A 21,527-nucleotide genomic window follows, 5' to 3' on the forward strand; every position below is an offset into this window, starting at 1 on the left:
AACTGCCATATGACCCAGCAATCCCACTTCTGGGCATACCCACCGAGGAAACCAGATCTGAAAGAGACACTTGCACCCCAATGTTCATCGCAGCACTGTTTATGATAGCCAGGACATGGAAGCAACCTAGATGCCCATCAACAGACGAATGGATAAGGAAGCTGTGGTACATATACACCATGGAATATTACTCAGCCATTAAAAAGAATTCATTTGAATCAGTTCTAATGAGATGGATGAAACTGGAGCCCATTATACAGAGTGAAGTAAGCCAGAAAGATAAAGACCATTACTGTATACTAAGACATATATATGGAATTTAGAAAGATGGTAATGATAACCCTATATGCAAAACAGTAAAAGAGACACAGATGTACAGAACAGACTTTTGGACTCTGTGGGAGAAGGCGAGGGTGGGATGTTTCGAGAGAACAGCATCGAAACATGTATATTATCTATGGTGAAACAGATTACCAGCCCAGATTGGGTACATGGGACAAATGCTCTGGCCTGGTGCACTGGGAAGACCCAGAGGGATCAGGTGGAGAGGGAGGTGGGAGGGGGGATTGGGATGGGGAATACATGTAAATCCATGGCTGATTCATGTCAATGTATGACAAAAACCACTACAATATTGTAGAGTAATTAGCCTCCAACTAATAAAAATAATTGAAAAAAAAAGTGCAGAAGACCTAAACAGACCTTTTTTCCAAAGAACACATACAGATGGCCAATAAACATGTGAAAAGATGCTCAACATAGCTCATTATTGCACTCTGAGTTGTTTCAGTTGTGTCTGATTCTTTGCCACTCTGTGGACTGTAGTCCACTAGGTTCCTCCATCCATGGGCCTTTCTCAGCAAGAATACTGAAATGGGATGCCATGCCTTCCTCCAGGGAATCTTTCTGATGCAGGATTGAACCCATATCTCCTGCATCTCCTGCATCGCACCTTACCGCTGAGCCACTGGTAAGTTCCTAGCTCATTATTATAGAAATGCAAATCAAAAGTACAATTAGGTATCACATCACACTGGTCGGAATGGCCATCATCAAAGCATTTGCTTTTTTTTTTTCATTTATTTTTATTAGTTGGAGGCTTAAAAGGATGTGGAGAAAAGTGGACCCTCTTTCATTGTTGGTGGAAATGTAAATTGATAGAGCCCCTATGGAGAACATTATGAAGATTCCTTTTAAAAGTAGGAATAAAACTACCATATAACCAAGCAATCCCACTACTATGCATATACCCTAAGAAATCTATAATTCAAAACCACACATGTACCCCGATGTTCATAGCAGCATTATTAATAATAGCCAGGACATGATAGCAACCTAGATGTCCATTGACAGATGAATAGGTAAAGAAGTGTGTGTGCATATGTGTGTGTGTGTGTGTGTATACACACGCAATGGAATGTTAGTCATAAAAAGCAATAAATTTGAGTCGGTTGAATTGGGGTTAATGAACCTAGAACCTATTATACAGAGTGAAGTAAGTCAGAAAGAGGAAGGCAAATATTGCATATCAACACATATATATGGAATCTAGAAAAACAGTATGATGAACCTATATGCAGGGCAGGAATAGAGACAGAGATACAGAAAAAAGATTGTGGACACAGCAGGGTAAAGAGAGGTTGATAATGTATTGAGAGAATAGCATCGAAGTTTATACATTACCATATGTAAAACAGATAGCTAGTGGGAAGCTGCTGTACAACAACAGGGAATTTAACCCAGTGCTCTGTGACAACCTATAGGGGTGGAATGGGGAGTTAGTGCAAGGTTCTAGAGGGAGGGGATATATGTATACTTATGTCCAACTCATGCGGTTTTATGGCAGAAACCAAGAACACATTGTAGAGCAATTATTCTCCAATTAAAAATAAGTTCAAAATGAAATGAAAGAAGACATATCACAACTAATAATACAGAAGTGAAAAGGGTCACAGGATACTACTAGAAACAATATCATGACAACAAATTTGACAACCTAAAAGATATGAGTAAATTACTGGAAACATACATTCTTCCAAAACTAGAACATAAAGAAATAGAAATCTAAGTAGACTGATCAACAGTAAGCAGATTTAATCTGTGAACAAAAGTACCCACAAATAAAAGTCCAACACCATAAGTCTTCACTGGTGAATTCTACCAAATATTCAAAAAAGAATTAGCAGCAGTCTTTCTCAAATTCTTCCAAAATATAGAAGAGGAGGAAATATTTTTAAACATTTTATCAGGCCAGCTTTACCCTGATAGCAAAACAATCAAAGGACTCTATGTGAAAATAGTATCAACAGTCCATGACCTGTTAGGAACCAGGCCACACAGCAGAAAGTGAGCAGTGAGTGAGTGAGTGAAGCTTCATCTGTATTTACAGTTACTCATCACTCTCATTACTGCCTGAGCTCTGCCTCCTGTCAGATAAGCAGCAGCATTCGATTCTCATAGGTGTGCAAACCTTACTGCTGACTCTGCATGTAAGGGATCTAGGTTGCACACTCCTTATGAGAATCTAATACCTGAAGATCTGTGGGTGAGCTGAGGTGGGGATGTGGGAGTGGCTACAAATGCATATTATCACTAGCAGAGAGGTTCGATTGTACAGAGACAATAATAAATCAATTACTTGCACACTCATATCTAGTTCCTATTATTGAGTGGCAAGTGACAATCTGCATTTGACAGGAGGCTTTAAGTTAAAATCTGACACTTATTTTAGTCCAAGCGTGGTCAATTCATTATTTGATTTAGCACTTCCATCCATGCTTCTTTTCTAAACTGCACACTTGTCTCAGTCACAGCTTTGGTAGGCCCACAGGATAACACTAGTCAAAATAAGTTTAAAAAAAAAATGTCACTGGAGAGCTTCGTTGAAAACTACAAAAGACCCAAAGATGACAGAGCAGAAGACTCTAAGAGAGACAACAAAAAGACAGCTCAATTTAAATACAATATAGAGAACTACTTAGGTTACAGGTTCACTGCAACAGGTGATTTACATTCTCCAAGCCTGCTTTATATAATATGTGGCAATCACTATACAAAAAATCCATGAAACCTTCAAATTTGCTTCATGACATAAAGACCAAACACCCTGAATTAAAAGACAAGCCACTGTATTTGTTCAAAAGAAAAAAAAGTGAACATGAAGAATAAAAGCAATTATAGAAGGCCACCAGTTCAACAAATGTGTCCTCACTGAGAGCATTATTCTTGGTGGCTAGAAAGCCTTCCTAAGTGGTCAATGCAAAGAAATAGGGGAAACAATAGAATGGGAAAGACTAGAGATCTTTTCAAGAAACTTAGAGATACCAAGGGAACATTTCATGCTAAGATGGACACAATAAAGGACAGAAATTTAAGGACCTAACAGAAGCAGGAGATATTAAGAACAGACAGCAAGAATACAAAGAAGAACTATACAAAAAAAAAAAAAAAACTTACCCAGATAATTAAATGGTGTGATCACACACCTGGAGCCAGACATCCTGGAGTGCAAAGTCAAGTGGGCCTTAGGAGGCATCACTATGAACAAAGCTATTGGAGGTGATGGAATTCCAGCTGATCTCTTTCAAATCCTAAAAGATGATGCTGTTAAAGAGCTGCACTCAATATGCCAGCAAATTTGGAAAACTCAGCAGTGGCCACAGGACTGGAAAAGGTCAGTTTTTACTCCAATCTCAAAGAATGGTAACGCCAAAGAATGTTCAAACTGTCGCACAATTGCACTCATCTCACATGATAGCAAAGTGATGTTCAAAATTCTCCAAGCTAGGTTACAACAGTACATGAACCAAGAACTTCCAGATGTTCAAACTGGATTTATAAAAGGCGGAGGAACCAGAGATCAAATGCCAATCTCGGTTGGATCAAAGAAAAAACAAGAAGATTCCAGAAAAAAACATCTGCTTTATTGACTATGCCAAAGCCTTTGACTGTGTGGATCACAACAAACTGTGGAAAATTATTCAAGAGATGGGAATAACAGACCACCTTACTTGCCTCCTAAGAAATCTGCATACAGGTCAAGAAGCAACAGTTAGAACCAGACATGGAACAGTGGACTCATTCCAAATTGGGAAAGGAGTGCAACAAGTCTCTATATTGTCACCCTGCTTATTTAACTTATATGCAGAGTACATCATATGCAGTGCAGGGCTGGATGGAGAACAAGCTGAAATCAACATTTCTGTGAGAAATATCAACAACCTCAGATGTGCAGATGACACCACCCTCATGACAAAAAGCGAAGAGGAACTGAGGAACCTCTTGATGAAAGTGAAACAGCAAAAGCTGGCTTAAAGCTCCACATTCAAAAAACTAAGATCTGGTCCCATCACTTCATGGCAAATAGATGGACAAACAATGGAAACAGTGAAAGACTTTTTTTTCTTGGGCTCCAAAATCACTGCAGATTGTGACTGCAGCCATGAAATTAAAAGATGCTTGCTCCTTGGAAGATAAGCTATGACAAACCTAGGCAGCATATTAAAAAGCAGAGACATTACTTTGCTGACAAAGATCCATCTAGTCAAAGCTATGGTTTTTCCAGTAGTCTTGTACGGATGTGAGAGTTGGACCACAAAGAAAACTGAGTGCTGAAGAATTGATGCTTTTGAACTGTGATGCTGGAGAAGAATCTTGAGAGTCCCTTGGACAGCAAGGAGATCAAACCAGTCCATCGTAAAGGAAATCAACCCTGAATATTCATTGGAAGGATTCATGCTGAAGCTGAAGCTCCAATACTCTGGCCACCTGATGCAAAGAACTGACTAATTTGAAAAGATTTTGATGCTGGGAAAGATTGAAGGCAGGAGGAGAAGGAGATGACAGAGGATGAGATGGTTGGATGGCATCACCGACTTGGTGGACATGAACTTAAGCAAGCTCTGGGAGTTGTTGATGGATAGGGAAGCCTGGCGTGCTGCAGTGAATGGGGTCGCAAAGAGTCGGACACGACTGAGCGAATGAATTTAACTGAACCACATTGCTAAAGCTAAGAAGCCCTTTATTATGTGAAATAAATCACCATTCCAGGTTCAATGCATGAGACAGGGCGCTCAGGGCCAGTACACTGGGACAACCCTGGGGGATGGGATGGGGGGAAGTTGAGAGGGGTTCAGGATGGGGGACACATGTACACCCATGACTGATTCATGTCAATGTATGGGAAAAACCATTACAGTATTGTAAAGTAATTAGCCTCCAATTAAAATAAATTAATTAATTTACACACACACAAAAAGGTCCTTTACTATTGGTGAAGAGTTGATCCAGCCTGCTTCTAAGGACGTTTGTCATGAACTTTTAGGAGAGGCTACAGTTCCAATTGTGGCATGTGTCCCTCTTTCAGCTAGCACCAAAACTAGAGTAACTGATGAAATAGCAGAGGCTACTGAGCTACAATTTTTACAGAGGATTAAGGTTTCCTTGTCCATCACCACTCCCCAGAGCTTGTTCAAACTCATGTCCATCAAGTTGGTGATGCCATCCACCCATCTAAGCCTCTATTGTCCCCTTCTCCTCCTGCCTTCAATCTTTCCAAGCATCAGAGTCTTTTCCATTGAATCAGTTCTTTAAATCAGGTGGCCAAAGTATGAAACTTCAGCTTCAGCATGAGAACTTCCTATGAATAGTCAGGACTGATTTCCTTTAGGATGGACTGGTTGAAACTCCTTGCAGTCCAAGGGACTCTCAAGAGTCTTCTCCAACACCACAGTTCAAGCACATCAGTTCTTCAGCACTCAGCCTTCTTTATTATCCAACACACTTCCATACATGACTACTGGAAAAACCATAGTTTTTACTAGACGGACTTTTGTCGGCAAAGTAATGTCTCTGCTTTTTGATATGCTGTCCTGATTTGTCATAACTTCTCTTCCAAGGAGCAAGCGTCTTTTAATTTCATGGCTGCAGTCACAATCTGCAGTGATTTTGGAGCCCAAGAAAAGAAAGCCTCTCACTGTTTCCTTTGCTTGCCCATCTATTTGCCATGAAGTGATGGGACCGGATGCCATGATCTTAGTGTTTTGAACGTGGAGTTTTAAGCCAGCTTTTCCATTCTCCTCTTTCACTTTTCATCAAGAGGCTCCTCAGTTCCTCTTCACTTTCTGCCATAAACATAATATTTTCCTCTCTAAATAAATAAACCAATAAAATATCCCATACTTCTTGCTTTTTATTTATTTATCTTTCTTATTGGTACCACCATCTAGGTGCTTAATCAAAAAATCAGTTTATTATCCTTAACTCTACTATCTCTCTTATTGCCTGCCTAATACCTGTACAATCATCATATTCTATTGATTATCTATTGGTGGTGCTGGTTTAATCACTAAGTCGTGCCCAACTCTTGCAACCCCATGGACTGTAGTCCCCAGTCTCCTTTGTCCATAGGATTTCCCAGAGAAGAATACTGGAGTGGGTTGCCATTTCCTTTTCCAGGGGATATTTCTGACACAGGGATTGAACCAATGTCTCCTGTGTTGCAGGAGGATTCTTTACTACTGAGCCACCAGGGAAGCCCTGACTATCCATTAACATCCTTCAAACCCAACTAATTCTCTCAATCCTCATTTCCTATAACTTTTGATAAAGTCATTATCATCACTTGTATGTACTATTACAACAGCCTTTTAAATGTTTTCCTTGCTTCCAATGCATCCCCTTTCTCTTTTTAGTCATTTATTGATTATTTTAGTACCTGGATCACCATTTTCCTTTCCACCTCAATCTCCATCACTCTTCTGAGTGACTGTAAAGTCTATATGGATAGCTCGTCTAAAACTCTAGCCTTTTAGTGCCTTGGGCTACTCAATTCCAGTAACCTTCACCTCCACTTTACTTTGTGTGCCAAGTTGCTTCAGTTGTGTCTGACTCTTTTCGATCCTATCAACTGTAGCCCACCAGACTCCTCTGTCCGTGGGATTCTCCAGGCAAGAATACTGGAGTGGGTTGCCTTGCCCTCCTCCAGGGGATCTTCTCAACCCAGGGATCGAACCCACATCTCTTAAGTCTCCTGCATTGGCAGGTGGGTTCTTTACCAATAGCACCACCTAGGAAACCCCCACTTTCCTTTGGCCCTTGGTTAAACTACAGACCATTATCTTATCACCTGAAATTGCTCTGTTTAAGTTTTAAAATTAAGTTACACTCACTGTTTTCACTCCCAGATCTCCCAATTATTCTTTAGCCCATTGTAATCTGGCTTCTTTTCCCACCAATTTATTAAAAGCACCAGTGACTCCTCTGATGCTATATCCAATGGGAAATTTTACATTATTTAACCTCTCCAAGGAAGCTAAAACCATTGACCTCTTCATCTTTGAAATTATCTTTTTAACATCTTTGGTACCATCTTATCTGGTTTTTCTTCTAACATTTTGCTCACTTTTTCTCACGTTTAATTTTCAATTAGTACCTCCCTTAAAATTTGTTTTCCTTAGGGTTTTATTCTAGGATTCCTACTGTCCCATTGAATATACTCTTCCAGGGTGACTGTTTATTTCTTTGTCTTCAATTACTACTTAAATGTTGACACTTTTCACATTTATTACCTCAGATGATAATACCCTTCTTTTGAGCTTCAGACCTTTATGTCTATTAGATATATCTATTTAGTTGTCTTACAGACATCTCTAATTCAAGAAATTCAAAGTGAACTCATCATCACCCATTTTCCCCCATCCCAAATTAGTTGCTGCCTATGTTCTCTATATTGTTGAATGATATCCCTTGTACCTGGTTGTACAGACCAAAAATTGGGAAACATTTCAGGATTTTCCTCCAAATATGTGGTTACCATTCAAGAATCCTTCTCCTCATGTTCCATATTCATTAATCAAATCCCATTGATTTTATTTACTTTATCTTTTTGGAACCCTTTGGTCAACTTCAAATTTCACCTGTTTTACTACTGAATCTTTACATATTTCATTCCCCACAACTGGAGCTTCCTTTCCCCTGCTTTTGTTCCACACTATCCCTTTACTGTATACTTATTTCTCAATTTTTAGATTCAGTTCAGTTCAGTTCAGTTCTTTAGATTAGTGGTTCTTAAAGTGTAATTCTTGATCCAGCAACATCAGAATCACTTGGTAACTTTTGTGAGTGATAGCATTTTTGAACCTTATCCCAGACCTACTGAATCAAAGGTGCTGGAGTTATTCCAAGAAATCCATGATTTAACAAGTCTTTCAGGTGATTCTGATGCATGCTAAAGTTTGAGAATTACTGATTTAGATCTCAGCTAACATATCACCTACTTTGGGAAATCATCCTTGACCATTCAAACATTAGATTAGGTATCTTATTCTAAAATTCCATGGCACATTTTTAAAGCCCCTATTTAAGAGCTAAAACACTACATTATAATTACCAGTTTACTTATCTCTATATAATAATAGCCCAAGTTTTTTTTTTAGAGTATGAACAAGTATTATTCTCCAAAACTTCCATAACTTCTAACATTGTTTCTCACCCAGTAGGCCCCCAGTAAGTGTTTATTCAATGAATGAATGAATGAATAGAAGATAATGTGGTCAAGATTATGGTAATTCTATATTTAGTATTAGAATTTTAATATGTAACTGCAGTTAGGATTCAGTCTGTACTAAGAGGACAGGAACTTTATCTATGACTAGGCTTAAGGATCAGTTTGTGGTCTGGGACAAGCCACTCTCTAGTCATGATTAAGAGCTCAGATTACATATAGCCAGATCTAGAGAGGCTAGAAGCTCAATCTGTATTCAGGGTTAAGGTATAAGGTATAAGGCTCCATGTGTAACAAGTGTCGAGTATGTCTTTGATGAAGCAAAAAACCTAAGGTAGGAAGTTTGTTCTGAGATTGAAAGAATGAATATTTCATAGAGACAAATTCAGACTATGGCTTAGTTCTGGTAAATATTCCTGTTTCTGTTCACTAAGAATATACTTTTAAAAAAAAGGAACAAGCCAGAGACTGAAACAGAGATGCTTCAGCTCCTATGTTCCTTCACTAAGTGTTCCCACTCACCAGGCTCAGCAGCCAGTGGCCAACCAGTGCTAGATTCTAGCACTCCATGGGCATGCACAGAGTAGGGGCGGCTGGCATTGTTCTTGAACACCACGATTAGAATATCACCAACCTCTCCTCTGATAAGTGGACCTAGTAAATGCAAAAGAAGAAAAAAAATCTCATTAGTGGAACAGTGAAACAGGGGCATTAAAGAAATTAAAGAAAGGGATATACACAGGAGCTACCTAGAATTAAGGGTTTACCCTGTGAAAGGGTCCCAAGACTGAGTCATGACTGACTCCATTTTTAAATTTAGAAGCCCTTCAACTGATACTGCTACCCACATGATGAGGGTACTTCAACAAGATTATGCCTCCAATTATCCCCACCTCCCACCTCTCTTTGTATAATAGTCCAAGGTTCTAGATAATCAGAATTCTGTGGAATCATTGTTGGTAAGGAATGAGAGAGGATTCCCTTCAAGGACCAGTGGATATCTTCTGTATGATGATAAGAATGAGGAAGCTCATTGGCTCCTATAAAAGTTATGAAACTGAAGCAATAATTGCAAGGGTGTAAGGGTAATACTGGTTCCCTGTACCACTTTTCCCACTTTTTGATACTCTTAAGTTCTCTTGCCTTTAGCATTTAAAAAACTGTAGCACTATTATAGATCCCAAGATACAGAGGCCTAGAAATACCTGGTTCAGATTGCTGCAGAATTCATGAATTAACTCCATTTGATTGCTTATTTTCATGGATGATTTATAAAATATGACCACATTTCCAGTATGTCATAAACAAAATGGATAATGAGGAGTGGAGAGGGCTTCCTGATATGACACAACCTCCTTAGGAGCATCACAGGCTTCTAGACACTAGAAGGGAAGTGGAATTCCCTTACCTAAGATTCCCAAGTGTTCCTCTGATTCAGTCCTTGGCCGCTGGACCCTGAATGTACCATCAGTATACTCTCTGAATACAGCTTTCTTGTATCTTGAACCCAGGAGTCCATCTTTGTTGCTCAGGAAGATGTGACCATAACTAGAGGAATCCAACGAGTAGTATGAGCACCTGGCCTTTAACCTTTCATTTTCAGATATGGGAAAGCAAAATCAGACCCAACTGCATGGCACAGATATTAGGAGAGCCCTATTCCTATGTCAGATTATCCACCTTGGCTGCATATCTGCGGTTAAAAATGGCAGATTTCAATATTTATTTATGTTCCTTTGTTTGCCATCATCTAGTTAGGAATTTATAGTAAAATTAATATGGTAAAAACACTAGGATAAGAATCAAACCCTGAATGCTAGCTCCAGTCTTAATGATGTTTTAGATGAAATTAGTCTGACAAAGGACAAGGTACAGATGGTAGGAGAATACTAACTGCTTCTGTTGCTGGTGGGTGAGGGATGGGGATAGGTAGGAAAAAAATGAAATCCTACAGATTTCTCATTACGAGATGTTTTCCTATTTACAAAGAGCTATATTATTCATTTTATCATTTGGCATTTCCAATAGACTGATTAGGTGTGTACATCCTAAAGAGAGAATCCTGCGATTCAGGGATGACAGGATTTATCTTCATTGATACTGTCAGCCAGAAGGGGAACCAGGGCTTGGATTAAAGTCTGGTCAAGTTCTTTCAATTATACCACATCACTTGAAAGATGAGTAAACCAGAAACCAGAAAAGGGAATTCACTTTTTCAAAGTTGCAGAAAAAGTTAGCAAGAAGCCTTCAACCTTCAACAACCAACACAAATAATTGGCAAAGGGTAGTGAGAACACCAAAAATAAATGATAACAGAAATTGCTAAACTGTACAATAGTTTCCTCATGGGAAATAGGTGGGGAGACAGTGGAAACAGTGTCAGACTTTATTTTTTTGGGCTCCAAAATCACTGCAGATGGTTACTGCAGCCATGAAATTAAAAGATGCTTACTCCTTGGAAGGAAAGTTATGACCAACCTAGATAGCATATTAAAAAGCAGAGACATTACATTGCTAACAAAGGTCCATCTAGTCAAGACTATGGGTTTTGCAGTGGTCATGTATGGATGTGAGGGTTGGACTGTGAAGAAAGCTGAGAACCAAAAAATGGATGCTTTTGAACTATGGTGTTGGAGAAGACTCTTGAGAGTCCCTTGGACTGCAAGGAGATCCAACCAGTCCGTCCTAAAGGGGATAAGTCCTGGATGTTCATTGGAAGGACTGATGCTGAAGCTGAAACTCCGATACTTTGGCCACCTCATGCGAAGAGTTGACTCATTGGAAAAGACCCTGATGCTGGGAGGGATTGGGGTCAGGAGGAGAAGGGGCCGACAGAGGATGAGATGGCTGGATGGCATCACTGACTAGATGGGCATGAGTTTGAGTAAACTCTGGGAGTTCGTGATGGACGGGGAGGCCTGGCATGCTGCGATTCATGGGGTCGCAAAGAATCGGACACGATTGAGCCACTGAACTGACTGACTGACTGATCATACTTTACATTTTTCCCTCCTTCCTTTTTAGTAATAGAATCACCTAGGTTTTGTCTGAGCACATTGCTGCCTAACCAGAGATTACACTTCCCAGACTTTCTTGTGGCTATGTATGGCCATATGAATAAGTTCAGGATAATGGGGTATAAGAGAGAGTAATGTATACAACTTCAAGTCATTGCCTCACAAACAATGCTGCTTACCCTGGATTTACTTCACTTTTCTTGATAGCTGGGAATGACTACAACCTGAATAGACATTTTAGTTCCTATTGGTCTTGAACTGTTTGTATTTGCACTAGTATGTAAACAAGAAATAAAATTCTGACATACTTAAGCTACTTTTGGGGGGCTTTTTCTGCTATTCAGTTTAGCCTCTATCTTTAATGACATTTTGGTAAGGGACGTTTGAGCTTGGGATATTCAGTCCCCTAAGTAAATTCCATATAAAATTTAAGTCCCAATATCAGCACTTCTGAGGAGAGAAGGAAAGGAGGCCAAGACTTAGAGCATGAAGACGTGGGCAAGGTCTTTACTTCAGCTCTAGAGTATAGCAACATAGATGAAGCACTGAGTTCCACCTTACCTGTGTTTTAGTCCCTGCTCTAGATTTGTTGGTATGTTATTAGGTGACTTTAGATCAGTGCCTCATCATCTCAGAATGTCCTCCATTTCAGTAAACTGGTTTAGAGTTTCTGAAAGCATGATCTCTTCTTTTCTGAAAACTTACCTGTCCTTCTCAGACTGGTTGTGCCATTCTAGTTCCCAGCTCCTGTCAGGGCAATAGTCCCACTCCATCTCTTCTGCCATGATGTAGTAGATCCTTGCAGCTTGGTAACGTTGATGAGAGTTGGCTTGGTGTCCAGGACAAGAGGAGACATTATAGATTGCCCTCATCCCTGCTTCTCTATGGCTGCCTGCCTGGCAGTAAATTTCAAATGTCCCTGAGGTGGGAGCAGAGAGCAAAACCTGAATTCAGAATACCCCTGTATAGTGCCTGAAGGAGTTCCTACTTCTCTCTAGTCATATCACAGAGAGTAGGCAGCATCAGATAAGGGTTTTTTTATGCATTAAGTAAAAGATTATTACATTTATTGAGAATAATGAGCACAGAGGTTAACTAAACCTGCCACTAGAATGACAAACTCCTCTCTGTTTACCAATGGCTTCTCTAGTTTTAGGACTGAAAGTCCAACATCTCTGGGAACTCCTCAGTTATGAGAAAACTAGAATAATCAATCATCTTATCTGACACTTATTAACCATATAACTTTCAGGAAAATTTTAAGCATCTGTATATTTCAGTTTCTTCATGGTAAAGTGAGGAGCATTTTACTTAATGGGATTGTTTTAAAATTAACCACAAAAATATGTACATGTTGCTTAGCATACTATAGTGTAAAATGTTCAATAAGTAAAACTATAAGTAAATAAAGTTGTAATAATTATTATTTGAAGGAAGGCATTGACCAATTTTCTCCCTTTCCTACCAAGTCTTAATAAAGGTGGGCATAAATATAATGAACTTCTTGGTCATAAGAATGCTTACATCAGAGAACTCTGAAATGGCCTTCCCAGGTTTTTTACAATAAAATGTTTGGATATCAGCCATAAATATCTGAATTGTATATCTGCCTGTATCTGATCTCAAGATGCAGGTTTCTATGTCAAGGACACAAAGGCTCATGGACTATTGATCAGGAGAACTTTCTTACATTATTTCCCCAGTATTCCTTATTTTACTAATGATTGCCTATACCACCACTACAAAATCTTCCTGGCTTTTAAAGGCTTCTATGAGCTAGCTTCAAACTATGGACACAATCCCACTTCCCACTCTGCCCCAAATTCAACCAGGGCTCTAACTAAATCTGACCCTGATTGCCCCTCTCACATATCTCATTCCTATCTTGAAATTTTCACTCATTATTACTTTTCTGGAATAGACCTTCCCTTCCTCACAAATATCTTTAGGAGTTCACTCATTCTCCAAGACCCAATTCATATTTCATCTCTTCCAGACAGTGCTTCCTGACTGTTCCGGCCCACATTGTGCTCTACATTTTTGCTTCTCTACTTCTAAATCACTTTTCATCTAGATCACATGGTTAAGGACTAAGTGCTCCTTCTTTTAAAAAACAATCCTTTCCACTAGTTTATAAACTTCATGGAAAATATTTTTCCATATCTACTTTCTGACTCTTCTATTTCTTTTATCCCTCAAATCTGTTCCATCAATAAATCCTATCATCACTTCCTTTACAGTCATTGTTCTGTTTCTACTCTGTCACTTCTCTAGTCAAAGCCACTATCATCTCTCACATGAAAAACTTCAATAGCCTCACAACTCTCTTTTCTGCTTCTCCTTCTCTCTTCAACGTTCTCCAAAAGGGATACAAGGCCCTCTTTAACAAATATTATCCAGAACACATTGTTCTCTTGCTTTAAATGCTCTATTCATACTCAGAATATAATTAAAGCTCCTGGCTGTGATCTACAAGGTTCTATATAGTATGATTCTTGCCAACCTCTATGATTTCATGTGATATCAGTCTTCTCCTTGTTCCTTATACTCCAACCATACTGACCTTCTTTCCAACCCTTGAACAAGACATGCTTATTCCCATCTTGAGACATTTACACTTGCTGGGTCCGCTGCTTAGAATATTCTGCTTAGAGATCTTCATATAGCTTCTTCCTCCCCATTACTTAGGCTGTAAATGTCACATTCTCCAAGAGGCCTTCCCTAAACACTGTCTCTAAAGTAACGCCCCTATCAGTTTATCACATTAATTATTTCCTTTCCATCATGATATGAAAATGTCTTACCATTTCATGTATGTGTTTTTGTGTGTTTGTTGTAGATCTTCCCTGGAAGTAAGTATCATGTCTATCTTTTCACCCCTCTACCCCAGATTTAGCACATGGAAAGTGTGCAATAAATATGTGTTGAGTGAATGAATTTCTGTGCAAATGAATGACTGGATACACTGTATACAATGTCTAAAAGTCATAGCTCAGGGGTTGGTGTGAAGAAGAAAGTCTGATAATCATTGGATGGAATAGAAACAAACAGAAGACTTTATGGAAGAATCATGTGAACTGAGAGTAATACATCATCTCATATGGACATTGTTCTCCAAGATGCTTCTTTTTTAATACTTTTCGGTTCTTTGCATCTGAGTCTCCTCTTACTTCAGTGACCAATATTTCTGCTGTCTCCTTATTCTTGCTTATCTTTTCCCTTCTACCACTTAAATGTTGATTTCTGCCTTAAGTTTTATTTCCTATAACTTCCTATAACTTTTATTTCCTATAGCATGCTAAAGGACACCAACATGAAAACACTCAAATCTCTCTCTAGCCTGGACTTCTCCTCCAATGTTTACATTACCACCCACAGCTCCCTACTATAAAATCCACACCACCTGGACTTCACCAGAAACTTAAAATTCAACATGCTCCCAATGAATATTTTCTATCTAAAATTTAGTACCTTTTCCTTGTTTCTGTGTTTGCTCATATAATTAACGACACTACCATCTATCTAGTGCACAAGCTGAAAACCTCAGACATCCTTTCTTCTTGCTCAGCCCATTAGCAAAGTTTGGTCATTTTTCTCTCAAATATCTCTTAACTCTGCCCCTTCTCTCCATCCTTATTGCTCCCACCCATTGTCAGGTTCTTATCACTTTTTACAAGGGCCTCCTGCTATCACCTCTTCAATCTTATTTCTTGGTGTTTCTCAACAAGGCTGCTACTAGCATTTTGTGTGTGATTATTCTTCATTGTTTAAGGCTGTCCTACATATTGAAGAAAGCTTTAGAATCTCTGACTCCCACTCTATAAACAGTATCATACCCCTATAACTCTAGTCATTGTGACAGCTAAAAGTATTCCACACATTTCCAAACACCAATATACCACTTTAGTTGAAAACCAATGAATAAAATCAATCTACGTAACCTTCTCTAGGCAGATGATGCTCTCAAGTCACTGCCCATGTGGTTCCTACTGCCTATAATACCTTCTTCACCATCCACCCTCTTTTTTTGCCTGGTAACAGTTTACTAGTCTTTGAAAGTTCAATTTGAATGTCTACTTTTCTAGGAAAGCTTCACTCCACAAGTCAGGCAGAATTTGTTGTAGTTTCCTTTGTGTTACTATAGCCTTGTCTGATAGCGTTGTCATAGAATTGTGAATATTGTTTACATACCTATCTCCTTTCCACACTAACTGTGAACTGCCTAATTCATTCTCACATCCCTAGCATCTAGACCAACAAGTGTAAGAAAACACATGTTTACTATGTCTGGGGGAAATCTACCTGTAAAAAAAAAGGTAAAATAAAACATGAGGAAGAAAAAAGGAAAAACATGAAGACAAGAGACAAAAGAAAAGGTATATATTAAAGGAAAAGGAAAAAGAAGCAAAGAAAATAGGAGGAACAGAAAAAATAAATAAAGAGAAAAGAGAAAAGAAGATTAAACACAAAAAGAAAAGAAGTAAAAAAAGACTAGGAAAAACTCAAAGGAAGAAAAAAGCAGTGAAAAAAAGAAAGAAGAGAAGAAAAAAAAGAAAGGGAAGAAAGACAAAAATAAGGCAAGGTGAAAACGAAAAGAAGGAAAGATAAAAGGCAAGATAAGAGAAAATAGATTTAAAAAGGGGAAGAATGAAGGAAAGAAGGGGGAAAAGAAGATATATAAAATGGGAGAAAGAAACAAAACAAAGAAAGGATGAAAGAGGAATAGAAAAAATGAGAGAAGAGAGGAAAAGTAATGGGGAAAGAAAAGAGGGTGTGGAAGGGGGATAAATGAATAAACAAATGAGTTCTAATGGTGAAAGAGAAAAGAAACTCTGAAGGATCAGAGCAGTAATAAATATTCTTTTTGATGCTAAGAAATCTAACAAGAAGTTGGTGTAAAATAGCACATTACAAGCTCTAGCCTCTTTATCTGCCACTTTCTCTGGTTATCAAAACTCTAGTATCAGTAGTTCTGGGACAGCTGAGGTGTATTATTCAGGATATTTTTAAATGTAAAAATGTCATTTCCATTAAATGTAGTTAATATCTGAAATTAAAATATTATTAGGATTTAAAGCAAATCAAAAAGAAGATTTTAAAAAGTCACAAGTAAACCTATAACACTCACACTCTTAGCATTTTGTTTCACTTTTTTGGGAATTTGTTCTTCTCTTTTGTTGAACATAGTTGTAAGCATCCAGCAAACAACACGTTGAATCTCCGTGGTGATGTTTTTAAGTTACCTGCAAAGTTGCTTAATTGCATATGTATATTGACCAGTCTTCATTGCAACTCATTTTTCTAGACTTCCAAAGCCAGATTCTGGTTCTGGTCTTTTCATTAATTTGGCACTTTAGTCCTATCTTTGGGGAGCTATTCCAATGGTCTCTCTCAATCTTAATCAGACATTAACCCCTACCAGAGATATAATGAATGGTGACTTCAGATAAAAGATTATCTAGGAGTAAGAATTAACAAGGGATGATGGAAATGGGGCCAAAGGGGGATAAAAAAAATAGAGCTGACATCCCTAACCTGAGAAAATCATTTTCCCCCTCCAGATCTCTGTCTCTTCCTCCCATTAGTAAAATAAGTGAAATAAGATTATCTCTAAGGGGCTCTACCAGTTATAATGTTCTATGACTCAAAAATTCTTCAGGAAGAGGAGAATTTGAAAGACTGGAAAATGCAAAGATAAAAAGTTAAGGTTTTTTGTTTTTTTTTTTTTTTTTAACTGGGAGTAACCTTTTAAGCCTTTCTTATAAACCCATTCACTGACAAAATATTGATAACTGTGAGCCCTAGAGAGCCATGTAGATCTTATGGGGGAGCCTGGTTAATTTTGTATGAAAGAGATTAAACCTAGGGTTTGGCTTTCGGACTAGAGAAGAAGAGTCTTTCTTTTTCAGAACTTCCCCGCCCCAGCGCTCACTCCAAGCATTCATTTCTGTTGGTCCTTTCAGCCCCATTAATGGCTGTTTCTAATTTGCTGACATCAACTCTCCTTGACCAAAGTATCCTAGGCAGATGGGCAGAAATGAGGACCCAAGAAGTCTGTGGAGCCCTGCTTCATGTCAAGTGTGTGTCAAACCCAATGCCATGATGAAATCATTAAGTTATCAAGGAAACTTGCTTTGTTTAAGGATTTTCCCTCAAATATAAATGGAATTTATAGAACTAAAAGTTTAGTGAGAACTGCTCCAGTACTCTTGCCTGGAAAATCCCATTGACGGAGGAGCCTGGTGCAGTCCACGGGGTCGCTAAGAGTCGGACACAACTGAGAGACTTCACTTTCACTTTTCCTTTCATGCATTGGAGAAGGAAATGGCAACCCACTCCAATGTTCTTGCCTGGAGAATCCCAGGGACGGGGGAGCCTGGTGGGCTGCCATCTATGGGGTCACACAGAGTCAGACACGGACACGACTGAAGCGACTTAGCAGCAGCAGCATGGAACTGACAGATATTTCTTACAAACACTACTGCCACCTACTGCCTGGAAAAAAAAATACACCCTAGGATCTACAGAGAAAACTTTCTGCCAAGTTAGGAAATGTCACACAAAGATGGAATCTGAAGAAACCTTGTAGTCAAATTTAATTATGAAAGAAAGATAAGGAGAGGGAGGAGGAGGGGGAAGGAAGGAGGGATGGAGGAAGAGAGGAAAGGACGAAAGAGAGGGAGAGAGGAGGAGAAATGAACAAAAAAGAAAAGAAGGAAGAAATCTAGCCACAGAGAGGGGAAGTGACTAGACAAAAATAAGACAGCAAGTTAATGAAAGACCCTGGACTAGAAGTTCCTGTGTTATGGTTCCTAGGCTAGAACTGTTACAGCACATACCACCCTACTCCTACCAGAAGGTTGCAAAAATCTTCACAGAATGTCAGAGTTGGAAGCACTTGTAGTTATATTTCATTGATCTTTTCTTCAATGCAGGGCTTATATCTATAGAATCTCCACATGTCCATGGGGCTATGTGGCTAAGTCCATTCTCTGCCTATACACGAATTGCCCTAATACTGGGCAGCATCTCTATTTTCGTCTTGTCATTCTAGAAAAGAATTTCTTCAGCTCTTTATTCTGCCTGCAGCTGAGAAGAGAATCCAAATAACCAAAACATGGAGTACATATTGAGAAAAGGACACAACAGTTTTGAAAAGTTCCCAAGTACCTCAATATGACTTTTCTTTGCTGTTCAACAGCTCCACACCTCATCCGGCCCAATGCTCAACAAATTTTCTCAGCCTAGGGTCAGATGCTAAGGCACTTACCAGGGTTATCAGGCTGCATGATGGCCATAACAAAGGTGTGAGGAAAGAGCATGACTGAACTCTTCCTCATGCCCTGAAGCTGCACGGTGTTGCCCTGGAATGTGACACCATGCACATCAGTCTCTGTGCCCAGGCCAAGCAGGTGCCAGGCCACTGTGTCGCCCTTGCACATGTCCAGTTTGGGCAGGTTAGAGAACAGAAACCCATTAATGGCTGGAAAACAGAAACACAAGACAGAATGGGAAGATGAGAACAGATTACTCAGACACCAGCTGGCAGTGTGGCATCAGCACTGTACTAAGGTTTCCCACAACTTGAAATTTCTGAGTCATTCTCAACTCCTCTACCTTCTTCTCTAAGCCACATTAATTCTACTTATGATGCTCTGCCTCTTTGGGATGAGGGCTCAAATGATCTTTCTGGTTTTACATCCTGACTCTCCTCCACCATACTTCACATCCTGGCAAAACTGAACTATTCTCCACTCCCAAAACTCTTTCACATACCAAAAAAGTATCAATCTCTCCTATTCCCATTTTCCTAAAACTACCCTCCCTTGGATTCTGTAGCACCATACTTCCCTGGTTCTCTTATAGCTTTTCTGATTGTTTCTCCTCCATCTTAGTCTCATTCTCCATGCTCCTATAAAGTGTTAGAGTTCCCCAACGTTCCTTCTTCAGCTTTCAATCTATATCATCCTCTTCATCTTCACTCCCACTGCCCTGATTCTGGCTCTCATCATCTCTGGCCTGAATCCTACAGAATCTTCCTCCCTGTACTTCTACCTGTAATCTATTCCCCCATTCTTTTTTATATACACATACATACCATTATCCTGTGAGCTCAATTATTTGCCTGTGCATGTGTCTCAGATGGTAAAAAGCCTGCCTGCAATGTGGGAGACCTGAGGTCGATCCCTGGGTTGGGAAGATCCCCTGGAGAAGGAAATGGAAACCCACTCCAGTATTCTTGCCATGGACAAGAGAATTCCATGGACAGAGGGGCTTGGTGGGTTATGGTCTATGGGATTGTAAAGAGTCGGACACAACTGAGCAACTAACACACACTACAAGACCTTAAACATGGTAGGCACTTAGAAAATACATGTTGGATTTTCACATGCTGTTCCCTCTGCTTGTAATAAATTCTCCCCCTGGTCTTTCACTACAGCAAACATTATACACTAGCTCAAATATCACCTACCCTGTGAAGCAGAGTTATTACACTCTTTCTGGCTTCCTTGAAATTTTCTCCCCACAAAATTCTGAAATGTCACTTACCATAGAGTCCTATGATTTACTTACATTTAGCTTCTACACTAGATTAACTTAGCAGGAAGCACATCATTTTTTCAGTATCTAAGCACCTAGGATGTTGCCTAATACTTACCAAGTGCTCAATAAATTAAGTCAGGAATAAATTTGGTTCATAGACTCTATTATTTTTTCCAACTGATATAACTGACTGATAATGAGAACCAAGAGATGGAGCCAAAAGACACACTCATTCTTGACCCCATCTCACCCTGCACACACCCCTAAAAAATACAGGGAGGCCTGCTTGAAGCTGATCCCTTTTCAGTGTCCTTACACCCACTGAAACCAGCTTTAATGAGTAACTTTATTTGATAATCCCATGGGATGCTGATGAAAACATCACTAACCTCTTGATTATGCTTCCTTTACTACAATGTTTGACTGCAAAGTTTGATTCAAACTTCAAGGCTCAGTCAAGCACTTCCTTCTTCCAATAATTATTTAATTGGATTTTTCTTCAACAATGTTCTCCTCTTCTGAACTCTATATCACTTAAAAGCTATTACACACAATTTAGCACTTAATCATAGTCTGTCTTACATGTTCTATTGACATTATTAGTCTCATTTAATTGCAAAATTCTGAGAGCTCCTTGCAAACTTGGACCATTTCTCCCTATCAATGCACTCACTGATCCACTCATCTACTCACTAATTTAGTAGTTCATCAGTTCAATAACTATTTACTATATTTTAGACCATGTAAAGTGTAAACGGATAAACAACAAATAATACTCACCTTTAAGGAGACTACAGTCTAGCAGAAGTCAAAAGCCATGTAGCAAATAACTACAATATTGAGGATTATATGGAACTTGCAATTAAAAAATCTGATAAAAATACAACAGTAGTTCAGAAGAGGGTGTCATTATCCTGGGATTGGGTGATAAGAAATGGTTACATGGAAGCAGTCATTTATGAGTAGAGTTTTAGAGAATGAGAAGAATTTCCATAGGATAAAAGCAAATATGTAAAGAGGGGCTTTTCAAGTGGAGTACAAAGCATTACATACAAAAGCTTGAGCTCAGAAAAGTACAAAGTATGTCTGTGTAGAATCCACCTGCCAAGGCAGAAGATGCAGAAGACATAGGTTCAATCCCTGGGCCAGGAAGATCCCCAGGAGCAGGAAATGGCAACCTACTCAAGTATTCTTGCCTGGAAAATTCCATGGACAGAGGAGTCTGGTAGGCTACAGTAGTCCATGGGATCACAAAGAGTTGGACATAGCTGAGCAACTGAGCACTCTACACACACATGTCTACATAGAGAAAATATCTCCATTTGGCTGTAGTAGGAGGTTGGGAAGCAAGGCTAGTGGGTGATAAGAGAGGAGATAAGACTGGAAAGGTATCATCCCAGGTTACTCTCCTCATTCTCCTAGTGGGCCCTTTGTATGCAATCCTTGTTTCACAGTACTTTTTT

General features: G+C 39.1%; 1 protein-coding gene across 5 annotated transcripts in view; it reads right to left on the minus strand.

The window, feature by feature from the left end:
* HEPH (hephaestin) overlaps positions 1-21,527 on the minus strand; it is a 149,272-nt gene that overhangs the window by 67,416 nt on the left and 60,329 nt on the right. For all 5 annotated transcript variants that reach the window (XM_043458834.1, XM_043458835.1, XM_043458833.1 and 2 more), the window contains 4 exons: positions 18,791-19,003; positions 12,226-12,439; positions 9,912-10,051; positions 9,026-9,157 (listed from right to left, as the gene is read on the minus strand). In XM_043458834.1, the coding sequence (XP_043314769.1) occupies positions 9,026-9,157; positions 9,912-10,051; positions 12,226-12,439; positions 18,791-19,003 (699 nt within the window). The remainder of the gene's footprint in view (positions 1-9,025; positions 9,158-9,911; positions 10,052-12,225; positions 12,440-18,790; positions 19,004-21,527) is intronic.

This window comes from Cervus canadensis, chromosome X, assembly GCF_019320065.1.
Source record: "Cervus canadensis isolate Bull #8, Minnesota chromosome X, ASM1932006v1, whole genome shotgun sequence".
NCBI lineage: Eukaryota > Metazoa > Chordata > Mammalia > Artiodactyla > Cervidae > Cervus > Cervus canadensis.